Source organism: Pelodiscus sinensis, chromosome 1 (assembly GCF_049634645.1).
Source record: "Pelodiscus sinensis isolate JC-2024 chromosome 1, ASM4963464v1, whole genome shotgun sequence".
Taxonomy (NCBI): domain Eukaryota; kingdom Metazoa; phylum Chordata; order Testudines; family Trionychidae; genus Pelodiscus; species Pelodiscus sinensis.
In genome coordinates, this window is record NC_134711.1 from 37,121,310 (window position 1) to 37,145,247 (window position 23,938).

Sequence of the window (23,938 nt, forward strand, 5' to 3'; positions counted from 1 at the left end):
TATAGAAAAGGTTTAGAATAACTGGCAAGGTTCTGGAGGCAAGTGACAAAGATGGTCAGAGGGATGGAATGCAAGCCATTTGAGTGAAGGCTGAAGGAACTGGAAATGTTTAGTTTGGAAAAGAGGAGATTACGGTGGGAAATGATAGTGGTCTTTAGATACTTGAAAGACTGCCTTAAAAAGATGGAGAAAAGTTGTGTTCTCTTGCCACAGAAGGCAGGAAACAAGTCAGTGAGTTCAAATGGTAGCATGTCGATTTTGATTAAATCTCAGGCAAAACTTCCTAACTATACAAATAGGAGGACATTGGAACAAAAGGTCTCAGGAGGTTGTGGAAGCTTCTTCATGGAGATTTTCAAAATAAGGCTGGATAGCCAGCTGCCTTGTAGGATTTGTCTGTCTAAATCATTCATATTGACTGAAGTTATACTATGTGATCCTTGCAGTTCCTTCTAACCCTGTGATTCTATGAATGAGGGGGCTGAATTAAGGTTGTACCAGCAACCTTTATCCTGGCATGTCCCAGTTTCTGAGGGCTGTGCTTTCCAGCAGGGATGTTAGATTTCGATTAATCAGCTGAGTACAGTAGTAGATAGAATTTCCATCGACCACTCAGTTAGTCCATCAGAGGGGAGGGGTGCACTTGCTATCCACGCTGTACGTCTGCCTTGTAAATGTAGCAAGAGCCACCCACAATTCTTGCTACATTTCAAAGGCTGAGGTGCAGCGGGGACTGAAGCAGTTCCCGCTTGCACTGGGTTCCGACTGCTGCGCCTCTGCCTTTGTGATGTAGAAAGATGCCCCCAGCTCTTACTACATTTCAAAGGCAGAAGTGCAGCAGGGAACCCAGGGCGAGAGGGGTCTTGAAATGTACTAAGAACCTGGTGCTTCTTGCTACATTTCAAAAGCAGAGGCAGCAGCTTCTGGGACCAGGCACCAGCTGGGACAGCTGAGTCCTGGCTCATGTCCAATCCCCCGCTGTGCCTCTCCATCTCCTGTCCCCCCTGTGGAGATGGTGCTGGGAGAACCCAGCTTTTAAACTGGCGCCTGTTCCTCCCTCCCTCCCTCCCTCCCCCCCCCCTTGCTGCTTCTGATTGAGGCAGCGGGGGTGGGGGAAGCAACTTGTTGAGTAGTGACTCGACTACTGCTTACATCCCTACTTCACAGCCTTCATGTTTTTAATGTCTCTCTCTCTTTTTTTTTCATGGGTGGCTTTTTAAAAAGCAAATTGAAAAAAATCCAATATATTTATGTGGAAGCATACTGACCCTCCACATGGGTCACCAGAAGGGTTGGACCATTTAGATCAGGGATGGGGAACCTCAGGCCCCGGGGCCGGATGCAACCCCTGGCTTGCCTGGATCTGGCCCGTGAGGCTCAGGATGCCCTCCCTAGCATTAGGGAGCCCGTGCTAGTGCTCTAGCCCCTCTGCCATCCCATCATGAGTCTGGTGCACACAAAATCTACTAGGCTGGGCCCCCCAGGCTCTGGTATGGGAGGGGAATGTGGGGAGTGTTTCTCCTCAGTCGGGGGCCATGTCAGCAAGGGTTGTTTCATTTTGTTTTCATTTTTGTTTGCTTTGCTTCTCACTTGTGTGTGACCCCTGACTGATTTTTCTGTGGGTCATTGGGCCTCTAACCCAAAAAAGGTTCTCCACCCCAGATTTGGATCCAGAGTGCAAATGTCTCCCACTTGGACTAAATGAGTAACTGATGGCACTAATAGGTAATCTGCTGTGTGGGCCAGCCAGCCATGGGTGGGAGATGAGGCATGCGCTTTGACAGTGGGGTTCATAGCTATTTGCATTAGGGATGACAGTGTGTAGTCGATTACATGATTAACGGATAAGCCTAGGCTTATCTGTTAATCATGTAATCTATCGACTACACACAGTCCCTCCTCCCCGCTGCCTCTGTATTGGCTTTTAAGCCACCTTCCCACAAGCACTACATCCCCACAAGTCACCCCCTCTCCCATCCTTTGCTGCTGTCTCTGAGAGAGGCAACAGCACAGAGGGTAAGGGGGGGCAGATGGGAGCTGTTACACACAGGGAATTGGCTTCCCACATGTATCAGCTCACACGAGCTGCTTGCATCCTTCTCCCCACGCCACGCTGCTGCCTTTATCAGAGGCAGTAGTGCAGGGTGGAGGGGCAGGAGGGAGTCGATATGCGAGGGGAGATGGCTTTTTAAGTTCTCTGGATCAGAGGCAGCAACGCAAGGTGGAAGGGCCTCCCCGGGAGTGTGTCTGGGAGCATACTGGCTGCTGCCCCTGCCTCTGGGGTCATAGAATCATAGGACTGGAAGGGACCTCAAGAGGTCATCGAGTCCAGCCCCCCGCCCTCAAGGCAGGACCAAGCTCCACCTACACCATCCCTAGACAGGGTCTATCGAATAATTGTATAGCTGCAAAGTTTTGATGTAGTTACACAATTATTCAGTTAATCGATATCTAACATTCCTAATTTGCTGACATCCCAGAAAAGAGTGATGTCTAGTGGTTACTGATTCTTCTGCCCTTTGTCCCTCTACTTATCTCTCTCACATCTTGGCTCTTTGAGGTAGTTCCCATGTCTTTATCCTTGTGTACCGGTCTCCCTTCTTACCCCTTTCCCACCTTCAGCTCCTTTCCGCTCAAGCAATCCCCTCGTTCTTCTTGTTGCTGCCTGGGCTCCAGTAATGGAAGTACTGTGAGCACAGAAGAGACAGTCTCCCTGCTCTCCGAGTTCTTTGCTTGGTGTGGCAGCAGTCCTTGGCCAGTGAAAGGAGCAGTTGCAGGGCAAGTCTTGCTTTGTTCCTATGACCCTGGGGTGGAGTATGCTGAGTCACTGGGATGATACATATGAAATGTGGTCAGATCATAGAAGCCGTGTTCGGGGGTCTAGGGATGTAATAGTATAGTTGATTAACCAATAAGCAAAAGGTTATAGGTTAATTCTATAGACTACATGCATTCTTCCCTCCCACTCTGCACAAGTAATGTTTTTTTTATCAGGCTGGTGAGCAGCCCGGCTCAGTCCTGGCTTGTATCAGAGGCAGCAGCGCAGAGTGGCAGGGAACTCCTCGAGAGTGGGGCTGGAGCACACTGGCTGCCGGTCCCACATCCGGGGATTATAGAATAGTCGAGTAACCAATAAGAATACATGAAGTTAATTGACTATTCAGTTAACATCCCTTTTCAGGACAGAACATGATCAGTGCAGATGGAATTTTTGGAGAACTGGCTAAATTTTCAAGTCTCTAATGTGCTTGTATGAAATTTTTTTTTTGGGTTTTTTTTTTTTTTCAGAGGCTCAGAACTTGGACAAACTTGAGCAGATTTTCACTAAGGTTGCAAAAGGCACATCATGGTACTATGGCAACACCCTTGCCAAACTTCAAGTCCATACTCCCAATCATGGGAGAGCTACAGCTTCTTAACAATACAGTTGTAAGATTTTTTTTTAACAGGGGAAAAATAATACATTTTCCCTGGTGTTGTTTCAACCATTTCCAAGAACATTTTGTCTGAAATATTTCTCCCTCTTACGCCTCTCTCTCTCCCCCCCAAAAAAAGTGGACATCTGGCATGGTAAATTTCAGCCCAATTAATTTTGGCAGAGCTATAAGCAACTGAAAACAGAATCTTAAAATGGAAAGTGTTGGTCAATCTCAACTATATACCATGCTGCATATCATTACTGGCATTACTGCTTCTGAGATTAGATCCCTATTAGGATAGACGCACAGTGAAAGACAGTGCATGCCCCAAAGAGCCTGCATTCCAAATGGACAGGACAGACCAAGAATGATGTTGAGGCTAGAATTAACTGAGTAGAATTCAGAGAAGATTTTTTCCATTAATTGTCCATAGTGACACCCACAATTTGAGAATTGGTGGTGGTTAAAAATGTTATCTATGTGATGATTTAACATCACTTGGTGTTTCTATATAATGAGACTTGGTAGAACTCACTTTTATTTTTTAATAATTTCAGCAGATGAACTCAGTGTTTATTTTAAATCACCTTTCAATTTATCCATTTACATTTTCACTGGTATGCAAAATTATGGGGTGGGTGCAGAGCAGTCGTCCCCCATATTGATATTCGTTTGTGGGCAGCTCGGGGAATTTCCTGGGCGGGCGGGGTCTGGCACAGGATGGCAGCAGGGATTGTGATGGTGAGAACTGTGATGGTGAGAGCTGCAGGAAGCAGCGCAGCGCAACAGCCTGCTCCACTCTGCTACCATCTCCCATCCAGGTCACTCTGCTTCACCACTGAAGCTGAGGGGTCACGCATCTCGGGGAGAAGGGGCCTTTGGGCAAAGGGTATGGAGGGGGTGGGACAGGGTTTGTGGGGAGAGGTGGAGTGGGAGTAGGGTCTAGGGATGAGAGGGCATGGCCCCGGACCCTGTGTTTGGGGCAAGGGGTGGGGTTTCCCCAGGTCCCGGACCCCTTAGGGACAGCCCTGTGTGGTGGGTGGGTGTATGTGTGACACACAGTGGGAGGGGTCTGACTGAATGACAGTAGACATTGAGATGTAAAAAACTAAAACTTGATAACTGCTAAAACTCAAATTTTTAACATCACATCAAAATATGCAATATAAAGACCTTTAATTTAAAGTCTAGTTCTTAAGCAGCATTTTTCCTATTTTGCCTGTGTCAATTGATGGAAATATTTTTTTATTGCTTTTTGTGTTTACAGTAATACTGATAAAAATCTAATACTTCCAAGCCTGTATGCAAGAGTTTACTTTTTAACTGGAGCTTGTAATTTACTCTATGTAACTCTCAAGTGTCGATAAAAGGTATGTATTCAAATGTACCAAATCTTCAATTTCCTCTACAGTTCAGATGTATGAGGAGACTGGAAAAACTCTGGGCACTTGATTTGCTTATTTATGTACAAATGCCAAGTTCAGATACTGAACTATGCCTGTGTAGTAGCTAAGTGGGTCTAACTGAGAGATAGCTAATATAGAATTATGCTTTTCTGCATTGTCTGTTTACCATGAAAGCTTTTTGGAGCAGGAACAACTACCTTTTGTTATGTTTATGTATAGTGCTACTGAGGCATAAAAAAAGAAAGGTGTAAGCTAAAATAGCACTTTAGCTTTACCCATCCCTTCATTTTATATTCTCTTCCTGCCCTGTTGGTGTCCTGGTTTTGCATATGTTTTTTGCAAAAGAAAAAGCAGGTGGTGGTGTGTGGTTTTTGTTCTTTATTATGCACAATGTAATAAAAATAATTTTTGAAAATATGTTAGCAATGCATGTGTACAATTCTTGTCTGTGGATGGATAAATCATCAGGAACTTAATGTCTTGAATGTTTTTGTTTTGTTGATGTAGTTTGCCACACAGGTTCAGAGCCTGATCTGTAGATGCTTTATGCATAGCCTCCCTCTGACTTAATGGGGAATTCTGCTTATAGAAAGTCTACAGAGTCATACTTTGCTGGGTAACCAGTAGCAGTAGATGTTGCTATGGTGTGAATCATAGAGGGTCCTCTGTACTAGTGGGCAGCTGTCTGAGCTATGCACTGACACTTCTTGTTGCCCCGTTGGATACTTTTTCTTACAATATCCAACTTTAGGTGGAATCTGGAAAGCCATAAAATCCATTTGAATGAAAACTGGAAATTCCACAACACTATGCAACAAAAGAGCATGAAGTAAAACCTGATTCCAAAAGCTCATATAAGTGTGTGTCTGAAAAAAAATCTGGTTACTGAAGGCTCTGATTCATTTTATGAACATATATTTTGGTGGTTTAACAAACGAGTTCTATGGAAGAAGGTTTGCTTAAGGAAGAAATAGTCATTTGGTGCTGAACCATGATTGGTGGGGAGGACTCTGTACATCAGTGTCTTTGTGAATCTCTGTTCTCATTGGTACATCTTGAAGTAAATTAACTACCGTATTTATATAAAAAAATCCCACCGAATTTTAAGCTTCATCTGAATAGCCTATTATGAAAATGTAATAAATAAAATAGACAACATTACACAGTTTTTCCCATGTACCCTCCATAGATGTCTCATGTAATCCTCATGGGTATGCATACCACAGTTTGGGAACCCCAGCCCTAGACTGTCACTGAAGTCCCTTTTTATCTAACTTGCATGACTGGGTCCAGGGGGAAAGAAGGTGATTAAGGTATGTGGTGCAGCATGGAAAAATGAAACTTGAAAACAAGAGTGGGATAAATGAGGCAAACTTATTTCTGAAACTTCTAACAGAATGACCAGGTAGCAGAATGGTAAATGGGGATGAGGTGTCTATATAAGAAAAAGTCCCAAATATCAAGACTGTCCCTGTAAAATCAGGCTCCCTTATCACCCTAGCCTCTAAGGTCTCTTCATCCAAAAAGGAGAGCTGTGTGAAGGGGCCTTAGTGCTACTGAGTAGTCAAGCCTGGTGGTTCATAATGTGTGTGTTGCTTGACACCAATATAAGTGTTCATTATGGCAGAGAAAAATTAGTGCCTAGGTTCTCAGCATGAGGCTTGCAAGTATATTAAATGGCTCCAGGGTGAGGTGTTTCCTATCACCTTCCTGTTGTTTAGCTAGGTGGTAAGGGAGTCCCCAAAATAAAGGAGAGGGTGCATGAATTTATTTTCTGTTGAAACATGGGTCATGTCAGGAAAAAGGTAGAACAACACTTTCCCTGTCATCAAGAACTCTCTCTCTTCCCATGCTTTTCCCCCTCCCCCATCCTTCCCCATATTTCCATTTGTGTATAGCTGATCTGCAGAAATTGGTATAACCCTGTACATTGCAGAACCACAGGTATCTGGGCTGGCAAACTCCGAATCCCCATATTTCCAACTTCCATTCATCCGAATGTTTTTGCTGTCTCTGAAATGTCTTCCATAAATAAGTTTTTACTATATATATATATATATATCTTTAAATTGCTTCTATTACCTTTTCTATTTATCTGGAGAAAGTGGGGGGTGGGAATGCCTACTTTTTCAGTATTTTTGTTTAGTTTTTCATAAATACTCCAACTTAATCTTTTTTTCCCCTCCTCCCACCTGCTTTTTATTTTTTTACAGGCTTTTTCAGATTGGTGAAATTAAACTGCACTTCAGTAATGGAGGAGGAGCAAGAGCCTGAGGTAGGTTTGGGAATAATATTTTCCCAGTAGCAATGATAGAAGGCACCAGAATCAGCAAGGTACTTAAACATACGCCCAAGAATTTAAAAATCATGGAATTGGTTAAAAAAAATGAGGTGGTTTTTTTTTTTTTTAATTAAACACTGTTTTCTTGTTACTTGATGTTCACTTTTGAGGTCCCTGGGTTTTACTTTCAGGCTATTCTGTGCAACTGGGAGGGATAGAAATGTACCCTTCTTTCTTTGATAAGTAAAATATGAGATTCTCACCTAATTATCTGATCTCAAGGGTTCATGGTAAAATTGTTCAAGTAACTTGGTGCAGGTGAGAAGTCCCATTATAGGCACATTAAGTACCTTGCTGAAGCAGGAGTTGTCATGCCTTTTTCTACTGTTGATTTCTTCTGTTACTCTTCTTTCAACTGATTTTTTTCCCCCCATGTTCCTGCAAATACTTTGCTATGGAAGACAGGTGTGTGTGTTGAATAATCATCAGATTAAGTCTCTGGCTAAGTCTATACTGGTACTTTACAGCACTGTAACTGTCTGGCTCACGGCTGTTAAAATGCACACACACATGCAGCAAGTTATAGTACTGTAAATTACCAGTATGAATGAACCAAGCCACAGCATTGGGAGACTTGCTCCCAGCACTGCTAGCTACTCCCCCCACAGAGGTGGTTTATATAGAGTGACGGGGCTATGTCTAGACTACAATGCTTTATCAGAAAAAGGTATGCAAATTCTGATAGTTTTTTTTCAGAAGAGGCTTTTCCAAAATTTGGCCCGTCTACACTCAGCCAAATTTCAGAAAAGCCTCCTCTTTCGGAAGAGCCCTTCCTTCTTGTGGGAGGAAGAAGACAGGGCTTCTGAAAGAGTGCTTCTGTTCTTCCTCAAAAAAAAAAAAAAAAAGTGGAAGAGCCCACGCGTTCCCTGGACGCAGCGGAGTTTTTCCGGGATACTGTACTTCCGGTGTCCCAGAAAAACCTTGTAGTCTAGATGCAGCCTGAGAGAGCTCACTTCCAGCGCTCACACCGTGGCCATGCTTTCAGTTTAAAGCACTGCCATGGCAGCACAGCTGCGGCTGCTCTTTAAACTGATGAAATGTAGACAAAGCCTGTGTTTCATCTAACACATAGCATTCCCCTCTCCCATTCAATCTCCTATTGATACATTCTGCCATATATAATGGCTTTAGGGTTTTTATGCCATATATTTGAAAAATATAATATGAAATACTGTGTATGTTTGAAAAGCACTTCTTACTCTGGAAGGCTCAGCAAGTAGGTATTCAGAGACTGAGTGGATTCTTGATTATATTGATAATTGTATTCTGTCTATAAATAGATTTTTATTGCAGAAGAGGAATGTTATGCACTGCCTGGAGTTGTTTAAATTTGGTACTGCAGAGCTGCTGCTTCTCACCTTTCAGCATGTGTGTTTGTCAGAAAACAGGTTGGGAGACTGCTGCTGAGTTGAGAGCCTTGTTGACTCCACTGGGAGTGGGATTTTACACCTAGTATTTAACACTGAGAATTGCTGATTTGATGAATGAAATGACCCAAGGATCTGAGAAGTAAAACTTCCTCGCTAAAAGTAATAGAAAGCTTTCAATTATCAGATATGCTTTGTCTGTTCTTACTTTAAGTTTTATTAATTAAATTGCCCAGAAAGGCACCCCTAGGTAAAATTATAAGTTGAATGGGATCTATGATGGGATATATGCTGTTCAAACTGCCATATAAGATGAATGTGCAGTCACTGACTACATAATTTACTGATATAGGTGTTTGTTGGGTTGTTCATTGTGATCCAGACTTTCAAACTTGGATGCATAAAAGGAGCAGCCATATTCTTATTGAAGTACCTGAAATGTCTGTGTTGAGAATTTTAAATATGTATTTGGATATTTAACTTGAAACACCTACATTTGTAATTGTTTTTAGCTTGGATCCAAACATGATAAATAGAAATTGTGCTAGAATTTCTGTAAGCAGACATACTATGATATGAAAGAATAGGTTAGATGTGGTACAAAGTCTCCTCCTATATAGGATTGTTTTGTTTTTGTAGGAATAAACTATCAAATTTGAAAGCTTACAAATATGAAATAGTAAATGAACATCCTTTGGAAATGGCTTTAATTATAAAGTAAATACTGGCAGGTGTCGATTCTTTACCAGTGGTTTCATTTGGAAATAACTATGAATAATTATTGATCCACAGCCAGTCATTGGCTTGTGACAGTGAAAAATTTCAGATCCTCCCAATAATTACCTGAAAGAACTTGAAATAATACCCTTGCCTAAATATAGCTCACAGCTGGGCTTTACTTTGTAGGCTCATTTTGCTTTAATTATATTTCTCTGACTTGCTTGGAGATTGGATCTATCCCAAAACACTAGAGGCTGAATTATGGGGAGTATTCCAAGTCTGCATTGTCTGCCTCTGTGTGTTAAAGTTTATATGTAACATTTTCAGTAAATCTTTGGCCATCAAGTTAGATATCGGTCCTTCAGAATTCCACATGTGCCTGACTTCATGTCCCATTAACTTGGACTGTTCATGCATGGTGTTTGCAGGATCAAACCTTCTTTTGTAGTCTGTCGGTCTTTCTCTCCTACAATTAATTTAAAATGGCATAATACATAACAGACCCTTTTGAATGAAGGTTGATATTCTATGATTTGCACTCTTCTCAGATTTCTAATGATAGAGGAGTTTAAAAAGATGCCTGGTCAGCAGTTAAGTGAAATACAATGTTTCCCAGGAGTAAAATGCTTTTTAAATCATCTGTGCAGAGAAGTTTAAATCAGATACAATTCTTCTCTGTTTTAAAGAGACTAGTCTGCTCTCTTAGCATGTTTAATCACATTGTGTGAGCTCTCTGTGTGTTATAAATACAGTTTTTTTGCAAAATAGATTATACATGACTTTTCAATATATTTTACTCGTAAGCTGGAAATGTATCTAAGTGAGCAGTTGAAAAACCAGATTTTCAGCTCTGTCACTGTCTAAATAATGTAGCTGCTTAAATATTACGCATGGATTCAAATTAAGCAGACTAACAAGGAGAGAGGAGAAATAAACCATTTCATTATAATTACCATTGTCCTTTGAATTCTTATTTCAAGCAGGTTGCTCCAGATCCAGTGGATGTACCAGAAGATGACCCAAAGGCAGACGCACCACATAATATTTGTATGTATTAATTGGAGCAGGAAAAAAGAAATGTCATAACCTTAGAATGTAAAGCTAAATGTTTGCACTACTTCATTTGTTGTAAGAATGTGGTTACTCATCTAAAAAGGAACTAATGACTCTGTATGAAAAGGTATACATGTAATTGGGGGAAATTTGTGCTAAATTCTACCATAAAGGCCAAATCTGAAAACAGCAATAATGAAAAATGGCGCATATTTGGGTATATACCTGAAAGTATATTCCAGTTAAAGGAAGACTCCAGAGGATTTCTATGGAATCCACTGTATGACAGATGTACACACACAACACTTCTGGAGATCGAAGCCAAATGGTATATTACTAAGCCTTAAGATTTTATTTATCTCACGGTTCTGCAGTTTACCTGCATCTTTGACTCCTTACCTGTACTCTAATCCTTTTCCCTTGGGCTACTATGATACTCCAGACTCTGAGCACCTTGAAACTGCTGCTAACTTGTAGAGCAACTTGTAGAGCTATTGGCTTGTAAAGCATGTTTGTTCAAAATAAAATTATACTTGTCCTAAGGATGTTAAGTATCGATTATTTTGCTAATTGAATAGTCAATGCATTTTTGCATCGACTATTTGATTAGTCGATAGAATGGCGCTGCCCCTTTGAAACGCTGCTGCGGCATTTCAAAAGGAAGGCGCTGCACAGAGCCTAGGATCAGCTGTGGACGACTCAGCTGACCCTGGGCTTCACATGGCACTGCTGCTTTGAAATCCTGCCGCGGCGTTTCGAAGGGGCAGCACTGCACAGATGACCATGGGCTCCGTGCAGCGCTGCCTCTTTGAAGTACCCCCATCTTTCCCCTCTTTTGCTGCCTTTATCTGATAGAGGCAGCAAGGGGGAGGTAGCGACTAGTTGACTATCCTGTCGACTATCCGATAAGCATTTGCTTATCGGATAGTCGACTAGTCCTTAACATCCCTATTGTCCACCTCTACCAGTTTTAAATATGTACTAAATCTTACTTAAAAGGTACCAAAGTAGTTTTCTTTTCCTATTGAAATCAATGGCTATCATTCTCTACCTCCATTTCTGGCTAGTCACAGGCTGCTTTAATGAATTCATAGAATCATAGAATAATAGGACTGGAAGGGACCTCAAGAGGTCATCGAGTCCAGCCCCCGCCCTCAAGGCAGGACCAAGCTCCACCTACACCATCCCTGACAGATTCCACCACCTCCCTTGGCAATTTATTCCAATATTTGACCACCCTGACAGTTAGGAATTTTTTCCTAATGTCCAATCTAAACCTCCCCTGCTGCACTTTAAGCCCATTACTCCTTGTCCTGTCCTCAGAAACCAAGAGGAACAAATTTTCGCCTTCCTCCTTGTGACACCCTTTTAGATATTTGAAAACCGCTATCATGTCCCCCCTTAATCTTCTTTTTTCCAAACTAAACAAGCCCAGTTCATGAAGCCTGGCTTCATAGGTCATGTTCTCTAGACCTTTAATCATTCTTGTCGCTCTTCTCTGTACCCTTTCCAATTTCTCCACATCTTTCTTGAAATGTGGCGCCCAGAACTGGACACAATACTCCAGCTGAGGCCTAACTAGTGCAGAGTAGAGCGGCAGAATGACTTCACGAGTTTTGCTTACAACACACCTGTTGATACAACCTAGAATCATATTTGCTTTTTTTGCAACAGCATCACACTGTTGACTCATATTCAACTTGTGGTCCACTATGACCCCTAGATCCCTTTCCGCCATGCTCCTTCCTAGACAGTCGCTTCCCATCTTGTATGTATGGAACTGATTGTTCCTTCCTAAGTGGAGCACTTTGCATTTCTCTTTATTAAACCTCATCCTGTTTACCTCTGACCATTTCTCTAACTTGCTAAGGTCATTTTGAATTATGTCCCTATCCTCCAAAGAAGTTGCAACCCCACCCAGTTTGGTGTCATTAGGGCTGGTCTGTCCTGAAAAGTTATTTCAGCATAGCTGTATATCTTGTAGGAGTGAAAAATTCACACCTATGAGAGACTTAGTCAAACCAACCTAAACCCTGGTGTTTATAGAGTGTGCCAATGTATATTTTCAGAGTAGACAAGATCTAAAGAGGCTTGCATTGGGATTTGGCACCATTTCTAGTGTAGATTGCACTGTACCTGTTCCCACATGTACAGGACTTGCTAATGCAAGGAAACTTACTTTTCAATTTACCCTTATATAACTCCCTGTATGGAGATTCCTATTCCAGAGTACGAATGCTGCCTTCTGGTTTAGCTTATTTTCTTCTAAAGCAACTCTTCCAAACCTACTGGAATACGAGTGTCCACATAGGAATTATGGTGGTAAATTTCCCTGTGTAGAAAATCCCATTCACAAACATTTGGCAGACTGGTATCATTTTATTTGCATGTTTGTATATTCATTATGCAAATATTGAATATGCAAATAAATTATTACGTGTCTGCCAAAATATGTATTCGAGCCCCACCTCCCGAGCCACCGCATATCTCTCTGCCAGTGAGTTTAGTCCTGTTTTATACTCATATTGGGCCTATTCTGAACAGATAGGTATTGGGCCTATCCTGAACACCTCCCTGCTGGAGGTGGTTCTGTGACTAGAACAATGTCTGTTAACTAGGATGATATCTAATCCTGTGTGTAACATAACCAGGGGCCCCATCACTCTGACCAGAGGCAAAACTTACAGCAGTGGTCACCAACCTGTAGATCAGGATCTACTGGTAGATCTTGGAGCCTCTGACAGGTGATCTTGGCCAAACTAGTCGAGGCTTTTATCAAGTGCAGCACTTCAGCTGCCCCTCACCCCACTACTGTGCACCTGCTGCCATTTGCCTTGGAGCCTCCCTCCCCCTTCCCTAGGAGCCCTCTGCTTGTGGTACAGAGCAGGGAAAGGAGAAGAGGGGTTCTGATGTCAGGGTGCCCCATCTCCCATCCTGTATTCTATCTTCACAGAACAGAGGTGGGGGGCACAGCAGGGCTTGGGATGGAGGGAGTTTGCTGGTTTCCTTTGGGTATGATGCAGGGCCAGGGCTGGAGTAAGCCTGCCTTAGCCCCGCTGCACCACCACCCAGGAGCCACCTGAGGTAAGCAGTATCCAGCTGGAGCTAGCTCTGAACCCTTGCCTCAGTCATGAACTCCTCTTCTGCCCCAGCCCTGAACCCCCCTGAATCCAAACTCCCTCCCAATTCCTGCACCCCGAGCCCCCTCCTGCACCCCAACTCCCTGCCCCAGGCGCAGCTCAAAGCCCCTTCACACTCCAAATCCCTTAGTCCAACACCAGAGCCTGTGCTCCAATCCCCTGCCCCTGCCTGGTGAAAGGGAGGAAAGATGGGGAAGGGAGGAAGGATGGAATAGGCAGGGACAGGGCCTCAGAGAAGGAACGCGAAGGAGATGGGGCAAGGGTATTTGGGTCTGTGGTAGATCTTACATTGCACTTGAATTCAAAAAGTGACCATGTGCTTAAAAATGTTGAAGACCACTGACTTACAGCACGGGACATTTTGCTGGGAAATCTCAACCGGGTTTTTGTCCCCACAGCAAAACTGCCCACAAACATGGCAGCTCACAGAGCCATCTCTGCAGAGGCCCTGTAATTGTAAAATGGCTGCCCAGCATCACAGCTTCACTGGAGTGACATTGAGTCACACGCACCTTTCTTGCTGTCCCCCCCTCCCCCCCCCTCCCCCCCCCCCGCACCAAGGTACAATGGTTCCCAGAGAACCCTAAGGGAATCTGCAAAAATCTCTGCAAGACATGTTGTGCCTTCCCACCCACCATCCTATTTCCACCAGTTGCAGCTCCTGCTCCTCTCTCCCAACTTCACGAACTACATGAAGAACCAGTTTCAATGGCCAGGGGAATAAGGTTGGTACTTCATAACCAGCTGAACTCTTCATCAGAAGGGGAGGACTGAGATCCATGCATAAAGGCGCCCCCTCAGACCTAGAACTCAGGAACAGTATAGCCCCAGGACTGTTGTGTTAACACAATGGTATATAAATTCTGCTGAGTTATTTAGATGCCTGTGTATTTTTTTTAAATTGTTTCATTCACATGCAGCTTATAGACATGCATATTTTATTAAAATTTGTAGCCGATGAAGATGCATTTAAAATTCTCCTGGAGATGAAGATGAAGAAGAGACAGAAAAAGCCCAATCTGCCAAGCACGGTGACCGAACTGGTCACCGAGGAAGGGTCTAAGGTGTTCGTGGTTGGTACTGCCCACTTCAGTGACAGCAGTAAAAGAGATGTAGTGAAGGTAAACATACAGTTGGAGCAATGTTTTATTCTATGCCTAGAAAGTTAACAAGAAACTAACCTGTATTTGTAACACTACAGCAAAGTTATAATTATTAGGGCATCTTGGGATTTGGTTAGGAGAATGTAACTGCATGATTCAGCCCTGACTTTGGAACTAAAATGTGTGGTAGTGTATAAGGTTAGGGAACATCCCTTTAAGTAGCTTCTTACCGATTATCCACTAAATGATCACAGAACAAAAGGGAATTTATGTTATTAGGCCTTGTACATTAGAATACAGACCCTGAAATCAGTTATTTGGAATCCAACAGTATCTGCCTAAGATCTAGTCTTGTGCAAAAGTGTCATGAATGCTGTTGTAGTAATACATTGTCGAGACCAGTGGTTCCCAAACTTTTCGGCATCACGCCCCCCCTTTTTGACTTTTGAAAAACCCTCACGCCCCTGCCCCCCAAAAATAGCAGCAAAAAAAAAAGGAACTGAGCAGGGAAGCAAAACTTGATGGGGGGGAGGGAGGCTGAGTCGCCTTGCGCCCCCCCTGGAATTTCTTCACACCCCCTAGTTTGTGAATCCATGATCTAGACCTTGGTTTTATATCACCTCCAGAGTGTGGGACCCTTATCATACCTGGGTTCGTGAATTAGTACTGATGTGGAAAGGTAATTAATCACCATGTGTCAACTAGGTGGCTGAGCTGAGAATAGAATCTAAGGGTACATCTACACTGTAACACTATTTCAAAATAATTTAGTCTGCATCTACACAGCAGGCAGTTATTTTGAAATAGTGTTAAAATACTGTCAAGCTGGAGGACTTCTTACTCCGATTCCTGTAACCCTCATTGTATGAGGAATAAGGGAAGTCGGAGAAAGAGTGCTCTATTTTGAAATAAGTGCTGTGTAGATGCTCCCTATTTTGAAATAACTTATTTTGAAATAACATACACAGTTGACATGGCTCAATTTATGTAGCTTGTTTTGAGTTAAGCTGTGCTATGTAGATGCACCCTTAGTCTCTTTTCTCAGTCCTGTGCTTTACTAAACTCCTTCCTAAGGTTTAGCTTGTCAGGTTGATAAGATTATGGTACCAAGTTGTAGGCCAAAGTATTTAAACAATAATTTGATTAAAATGAATTGCTGGCAAGTCTCAAATGTTATCAGTAATTTTCATGAATGCACTTGATGATGAGTTTTTAGGGCAGATGCAGGTATAGTCCAAGTAGCTAGCTTTAGGGCTGGCATTCTCACTTATTGATACAGTTTCCTGGCATGATTGTCATTAAAGTAACATTGTGACAACAATACATGATCATATGTTGTAGCATAGTCATTTGGGATCATGCTAAGAATGGAAGCTGGAAGGAACTTTAATTGTTCTGCATGCTAGGAATGTGGGAAGCAGAACAGGGCTTTAAAAACCGGGATTGTGTTTCTCAAAATTTGGGGCAGAAAAACTGAATTAGGACAGATTTAAAGAACAAATGCCCATTACGTTGTCCCGTGCAAATTCTGCAATACAGATTGGCTCCGCCACCCTACTTGCCACTAACAGGTGAGCAGAAGGAAATCTATGCTAGGATCAGTCCCTAAGGTCTGTCCCAACTAGGTTTTGTGATGTTGAAGGTCATAAAGTACCATTTACAATGAACTTATCCATCACAGTTGTTACTTCGTGTTCTTGTCCCCAGATGAGTGGCAGGTAATTCTGGCTTCCTTATTTTTCTTCAAATAAGTAGGTGCTAAAAGCACGTGATAACTTGGAGCAATATCAATGGCCTGAAGCAGTTTATTTTTCATTGTTATGTTAATTGAAAATGATTTGTAGAATGGATTCCTATGAAGAACCATAGCTTATGAATAGCTCATGTAAAAAAAAATCAATACGTGCTGCAGTTCCTCTTCATCTTATCTACATTTATGCAAATAAATCCATCTTTTTCAGACCATACAGGAGGTGCAGCCTGATGTGGTTGTGGTGGAGCTTTGCCAATACAGAGTTTCTATGTTAAAGATGGATGAAAAGACGTTACTAAAGGAAGCCAAAGAAATCAATTTGGAGAAACTTCAGCAAGCTATAAAGCAGGTATGATTACCTCAGTGAAAATTAAATGTATCAGGGCTAAAAGGTACTTCATCAAACAGAAACATGGCTGCTACCAACCTATACCAAGCCCACTAGCACATCAGTCCTGGTGTGAGCATAGCTATTTCACAGCTTGTCTACTTGAAGAAATAGCCTGGAATAGCTTTTGTGGAATAGGTACTCTGCACTAGCTCCCCACATGGGCACTTGTGATGTGGGTTAAGCTATACTGCACAAAAACACTACTAGAGCTGCAGTTCACACTCCCGTAATCTGGAGTGTGGGGCTGTGCAGTAATAACCTTAGTGTGAAATAAGAGTGTCTACATGGGGAGCTAGTGCAGAATAACTATTGTGCTTTATTTTATAACTAGTTTTATTTTGTAATAACTGTGTAGACAAATACTCAGAGTTAAGGTGGTTTAAGTTTTGGCAATTCCTGGCTTTTCAGTGCTTAAAGCCTTGATTTTTTTTTTTTAACAGTTGGATTTGTATAAAGCACCCCTTTATTGTCAGCAGGGCTCTGCCTGGATCTCTCCATGTGAAGGACTAGAGATTAACTTTGCAACCTTAATGTTCTTTTGACACTTTTTTATGGAATGTTAGCCATACATCTTATGTATTCTAGCTATTTCATTTTATATAGTTTCTGATTTGTATATTTAGTTGCTTTTCCCCTTTGTTGCTAATTTCATTCTGCACCACATTAATATTTGCTACTTGAGTTATATCATGGATCAGTTGTCAGTGGATTAGCTTTTAGGTCACGTCCATAGTGGCTGTGTTAATGGTATGGTTGAGTATGCAAGTATAAATTCAGTCCCTTCACTATCTGTATCAAACTATGAACTTCTATTTGTGTTTAATGAAGTTAAAATTACTCAGTGGGGCAACAAATAAAAGTTAGTTAAATGGTATATTTATCATAGCTTGAACAGACTACAAGCATTGGGTCATCAATCAATAGTGTTTTAAATAATCTAAAAGCACAAGTTCTGTGCAGATATTTTGATCAGATCCTAAATCTTCATCTTAAGTAAGTAGTCCTGTTGACATCAGTGGATCTGCTTTTGAGTTGGTATTTAGTAGGGATGTAAAATCCTGTGTAAATTGTTAACTGGCTAAACTATATGTTTAACTGGTTAACTATGCACCATGGGTGGGAGAATGCTGCCACAGCTCCAGGGTTCTGGGACTGCTATGGCTTTAGGGCTGCCGAGGGCTCCACTTCCCAGGGCAGCTGGACTCAGTTATCCCGGGGCCACCATGGCTTCCCAGTTCCGACGTTGCCAGGGCTTGGGGCATTGGGGCGCTGTGGCTCCATTCCCCAGAGCTGCCCCGAAGCTGCCATGGATCCACTGCTCTGGGGCCACCAGGCCTATGCTGTTCGAGGGCTGTTGCCACCAACCCCATGGCCACCCAGCCCTCTCATCCAGGGGCTCTCTGGTTCAGCAGTATCTGTGGTCTTGCCAGACCAGAGAGTCCTGGACAACAGAGGTTCAACCAGTAGAAAATGCAACAGTTTTTGTCTTGCAACTTTAAGATTTTCATTGGGTTTTTTTTTTCCCTCTAACAAAGAAAACTGTTTTTAAAACATTGTTAAACTTCTCCCATTTTCCTAAATGGGAGACTTATCATAGTAGCTCTGTAGTGGTGGGTACGGAACAGTTCCTGAGCAGATTTGGGATGACTCTCATTTTGTGGCAGTAGGGACAGTGCAAGTAACACAGTATTGGACCTTGTTCCATTTAAATTATTATAATTCTTGTACTGTTTGTCGAATGACCATTTAAAAATCTGTCAGTAAATAAAATTACCTATGGATGAGGCTTCTTTGTAATAGAATCATAGAACTCGAAAGAACCTAGAGAGGTCATCAAGTCGGGTCCCAAGGACCAGTCAGCATCTAGACTAGACCATCCCTGACAGGTGTTTGTCTAACCTGCTCTTAAAAATCTCTAATGATGGAGATTCCACAACCTCTCTAGGCAATTTATTCCAGTGGTTAACCACCCTGACAGTGCTACTCAAGGGCTACGTCTAGACTGGCCACAAATTCCGGAAAAGGGATGCAAATCAGGTAAGTCAGCATAGGGAAATCCGCGGGGGATTTAAATAAACATGTCCGCCGCTTTTTTTCCGGCTTGGGGGAAAAACCGGAAAAAAAAGCGTCTAGACTGGCACGATCTTCCGGAATAAAGCCCTTTTCCGGAGGATCTCTTATTCCTACTTTCAAGGGCTTTATTCCGGAGGATCGCGCCAGTCTAGACGCTTTTTTCCAGCTTTTCCCCAAGCCGGGAAAAAAAGCGGCGGACATGTTTATTTAAATCCACGGGGGATATTTAAATCCCCCGCGGATTTCCCTATGCTGACTTACCTGATTTGCATCTCTTTTCCGGAATTTCTGGCCAGTCTAGACGTAGCCATGTAGTTTTTCCTAATGTCCAACATAAATTTCCCTTGCTGAACATTAAGCCCATTGCTTCTTGTTCCATCATCAGAAGTGAAGAACAACAATTTTTCTCCTTCTTTCTTGTAGGAACCTTTCAGGTACATGAAAGCTGTTATGTCCTCTCTGTCTTCTTTTTTCTAGAGATGTCAACATGTAGACGACTATACAATTAATTGATAAACCTGGGTTAATCCTGTCGACTGCACGCATCCCCTCATGCCCACTGCCTCTGTGTCAGGCAGTGGGATAGGGAGAGGGTGGGAGCCGGTGCCTGTGGGGGAGCCGGCTTTAAGCACTGGATCTGTTTGCCGCCTGATAGCGGCAGCAGAGCGCAGGATGAGGGGGCAGGTGGGAGCTGATACATGTGGGGAGCCAGCTTTTAAGTGGATCTCCATGCGTGCTGGCTTCATGGATCCACCTGCCTCCCCTTGGTTACTCCCAACAGGAAAAGGCAGTAGTTCCGGGAGGTGAGACGGGGAGGTTGCCATGAAGCTTGGGACCCCCTGGTCTGCTGCAGAGCAGCCTCTGTGCACAGGGAGCTTGGCCCCCCTGCAGACAGAGGCTCTTGTTACCTTGCACTGCTGCCTCTCTATCAGAGGCAGCAGCATGGGGCGGCAGGCAGGAGTCGGTCTGTGTGGGGACGTCTGGTTTTTAAACCGGCTCTCCTCATGGACCAGCTTTTACCTGCCAGCCCGTGCTACTGCCTCTCTGATAGAGAGGCAGCAGCACGGGGTGGCAGGGGTCCCCTGGAGTGGGGCCAGGAGCACGCTGGCTGCTGACCCCTTTCCTGGAGACTCTTGAATAGTCATGTAACCACTAAAACGTGGTGTGGTTACGTAACCAATTACAGGCAGTCCCCGGGTTACATGGATCCAACTTACATCGGATCCCTACTTACAAATGGGGTGAGGCAACCCTGCACTAGCTGCTTCCCCCCAGCAGACCAAGGGGACGCGAAGCTAGTGTTCCCCCCCCTCCCCCAGCAGACCAGGGAGACGCAGAGCGGCTTTTCTCAGCAGACACCTCCGCTTGAGAATAAAGGACTGAGGGAAGTGAGGTGTGGGAGAATAAAACTGAGCTCTGGAGAAATGTTTGGCTAGAGTTTCCCCTACAATATGTACCAGTTCCGACTTACATACAAATTCAACTTAAGAACAAACCTACAGTCCCTATCTTGTACGTAACCCTGTACATGCTATCTAACATCCCTACTCTTTTCCAAACTAAACAAACCCATTTCTTTCAGTCTTCCCTCATAGGTCATGTTTTCTAAAGTTTTAATTACTTTTGTTGTTCCTCTTTGAACTCTTTTAAATTGTCTCATCATTCCTGAAATGTGGCACCCAGAACTGGATACAGTACTCCAGATGAGGCCTAATTAGTGCACAGTAGAGTGGAAGAATTCCTTTTTGTGACCTGACTACAACACTTCTTTTAATACATTGCAGTATGATGGTTTGCTTGTTTTGCAACAGTGTTACACTGTTGATTTATTTAGCTTGTGGTCCACTATGACTCCTAGATGCCTTCCTGCAGTACTTCTTCCCGGGCAGTCACTTCCCATTTTATGTGTGCGCAACGGATTGTTCCTCCAAGGAACAATAAGGACTTTGCATTTATCCTCATTGAATTTTATCCTGTTTACCTCAGACCATTTCTCAAGTTTGTCCAGATAATTTTGAATTATGATCTGATCCTGCAAAGCACTTTCAACCCCTCCCAGCCTGGTGTCATCCATAGACTTTGTAAGGGTGCTCTCTATGCCAGGGGCTTTCAAACTAGGGGTTGCCACCCAGTCCTGGCTCCTGGAATGTCAGACACTGGGTCTTGTTGATGCGGAGTGATTAGTGGGGGTGCTATGGGAGGCATCCTGGCACACTGGCTGCGCTGTACTCCAGAAGTAGCCAGCAGCAGGCCCTGCTCCTTTTGGGGTGGGGGGAGAGAGAGTGTGCATAGGGCTCTGCACACTGCCCCTCTCCTAAGCACTAGTTCCACACTCCCCTTGGCTGGGAACCTGCTGCTGCTGCTGCTTCTGTTGTGCAGCATGGTCTGTGGTGCCAGGAAAGGCAGGAAGCCTGCTTTAGTACCTCCGCTGCATTGCGGACCAGCAGCTGCTTGACGTAAGTGCTCCTGTCACCTCAAAGCTCTCATCCTCAGCTCCGCCTTCCTCCAGAGCCCACACTTGAGTCATATTATGTTGGTTGGCAGGCATCAACAATTTTCTTCAACTGGATCATGGAAAAAAAAGTTTGATAACCACTGCTCTATGTCATTTGCTAAATCGCTATTGCTGTAACACTGTGCATTTTACCCATTCCTAGTAGTAACCAAGCTTGCCTCGCATTTGTATTTTTAAAGGCAACCAACTCCCACTGACGGTCAATAAGAGGTTGCCACTTAACTGCTATCTGTGCCTTTGGCAGTTCCCCCCCTACTCTACACCATGACTGGCTCTTCTGAATAGCCTGCTCCCTGATCGTGACAGCATGATGTGTTGCTGGAGCAGTGTGAAACATCCCTGATTTAATTAGGTGGGATTTTTGAGGGGTCTTTTCAGCTCTTGTTGGTTCACACCCAGAGTTTAGTGGAGACCCAACGCATAAAGCAGAGTTCATCTTAAATAGCAGAACTTTGCTTTGATTTCAGTCAAAGGCACCCAGTCAGCATCCCCAGCTCCTTTAGCAATAGCTGAGAGGGGGTGCTGCGCTGGGGACAAGGGAGACTTTCTGAAAAGTGGGCAATATGGTACAATTAGAAAGGAGCAAATTCCAAACCACCATATAGCAAACAGCTGACACCTTATCCTAATTCCTCCCCTACTTTGTGCCTGAAATGACCCACCTTCCCAATGCCATTTGCCACCTCAAGCTAAAAATCAGCCATAGGGAGGTGGGTATTGGAAGGGTGGGGGGAGGCCATAGGGAGGTGGGTATTGGAAGGGTGGGGGGAGGTCATCAGGCCGGCAAGGAGTGTGGGAGGGAAGGAGGAAGGGTGGTGAAAATGAGCGTTTTTTCCACAGAACATGTGGGACAAATGCTGCCTCCCCCAGCAAGAAAATAACTTTTTTAAACTAATAAAAGTTTAAAAGTGTCAGAAGTTGGAGTCCTGCTGAGAGAACTTGCTGATACAGCAGTCCTAAAGGAGCAAATAATTATTTTAACACTTGTGCAAGAACAAAACCCAGAACACAGTGATGGAAACCTTGCATCCTGCTGTGTATTTCAGTCAGTCATGTTCTTAATCTGCCCCAAACCCAGTGCCTATCCTATTGGCTCAGTCTCTAGAAAATAATAGGTGGCAGATAGCAGCAACCAGCACAAGTCCAGACAAACATTTAAATCTTAAATACATTAAAAAGTACAAACAATCATGTTTTGTAATCACTGAGAGATTACTGTAATATAGCCCAAGGATGGGTGCTTGTATTTAGTGTATTTTACTTCTGGATATACAGTTAAAAAAATCTTCTGGGTTTTGTTCTTGCACAAGTGTAAAAATTCTCTGGAAGCTCTCTCCTGATTTCATGAACAATGAGTAGTCCTGGGACACCTTAGAGACTAACAAAATCTACTTCATCCGATGATGAGCTGGGTCCATTCATTTTCACTGCCTCCCTTATTCTGTAGCCCCAGGTAGAGTTTAAAGCTGTCTTTCCTTAATGGAAAATGAGGTTGTAACAACTGAATCCCTTCTTGGGTCCCCAGGGTGAATCAACATCAGGGTTTTTCTTTTAAGATCTCATTTGCAAGCCCATGAACAGGAAATTGTCTGGCACTCATCTTTTCTGGATTAGAAAGAGGGTGTTCTGATTTGACTCAGGCTTTGTCCACACTGCTAGTTGGGCAACAAAGCTTTTGTCTTCCACATATGCTTAGCTCCTCCACCCCTACCCCCCTCCCAGGACAACAGCTTTGCCAAGGCAAATGTGGCTCTTGGAGACTTTTATCAGCAAGAGAAATGCCTCCGTCTTTGTTCAAGGCTTTGATGGAATCTAGCTTGTTTCATGGAGACTGCTAGGTGTACCCTCCACCAATATTCCTCTAGCAGAGCAAATGCAGAGCAAATATTGTCATGTTCTGTGTAACTTATGTTTCGAGGAGAATGCAGTGTTTGTTCTAATCCATTCAACTACAAATATATGGTATGGGTACACTGATCATACATCCCAGTTTTTCCAGCACAGTCCCAAATTTAAATGCTCTGTTCTGATGTCCCTATCAAGTAGGGAAATGTCCCGGAAAACCCTGCTGGATCCAGGTAGAAATGGCACTGCCATTTCTCTCCCTTGCTGGGACAGCCTTGTAGATGCGAGCATGGTGCAGCAGCAACACCTCCCTGCCCTAGCAGGTAGGTGGTTCCCTGGGTGCTTTGCCAGTGGTCAGCCAGAGCCGCTTCTGGTGGTGCGTGGTTTCCGAGTTGGATTGGCAGTTGGAGCCCGGAGCATTCTCCAAGCTCCAGTGGAGTACATGCCTCAGCCCGGCAACCCTCTGCCAGCTTCCGCCCCACCACCGCACGGCCTTTCCCTCTCACCTACCCTCCACCCCACCCACAGAATGCCTCTGCCATGCACAGCCCGATTCAACCGCAGCACCTCCTCCACCATCCCCAGGCACCCACTTGCTCTTTGAACAGAGGCCACTGTGGGGGGGCGCCAGGAAGGTCCAAGAGCATGCCTCATGTTGCTGCTGCTTGACTCCAGCTGGAGATAGGGCCACCCATGGGGACCAGGACCGTAGTATTAAAAATAGTTCCATGGGTGGCCGTGGCCCCAGCTGGAGTCAAGTGGCAGCCACCTGAGGCTCACTCTTGGACCCACCCAGCGCACCCTCTCCTCCA

General features: G+C 43.8%; 1 protein-coding gene across 2 annotated transcripts in view; it reads left to right on the forward strand.

Moving 5' to 3' along the window:
• TRABD (TraB domain containing) overlaps positions 1–23,938 on the forward strand; it is a 56,604-nt gene that overhangs the window by 11,888 nt on the left and 20,778 nt on the right. For both annotated transcript variants that reach the window (XM_075928124.1, XM_006122626.4), the window contains exons 2-5: positions 7,039–7,100; positions 10,234–10,300; positions 14,401–14,567; positions 16,511–16,651. In XM_075928124.1, the coding sequence (XP_075784239.1) occupies positions 7,077–7,100; positions 10,234–10,300; positions 14,401–14,567; positions 16,511–16,651 (399 nt within the window). In that variant the 5' untranslated portion in view covers positions 7,039–7,076. The remainder of the gene's footprint in view (positions 1–7,038; positions 7,101–10,233; positions 10,301–14,400; positions 14,568–16,510; positions 16,652–23,938) is intronic.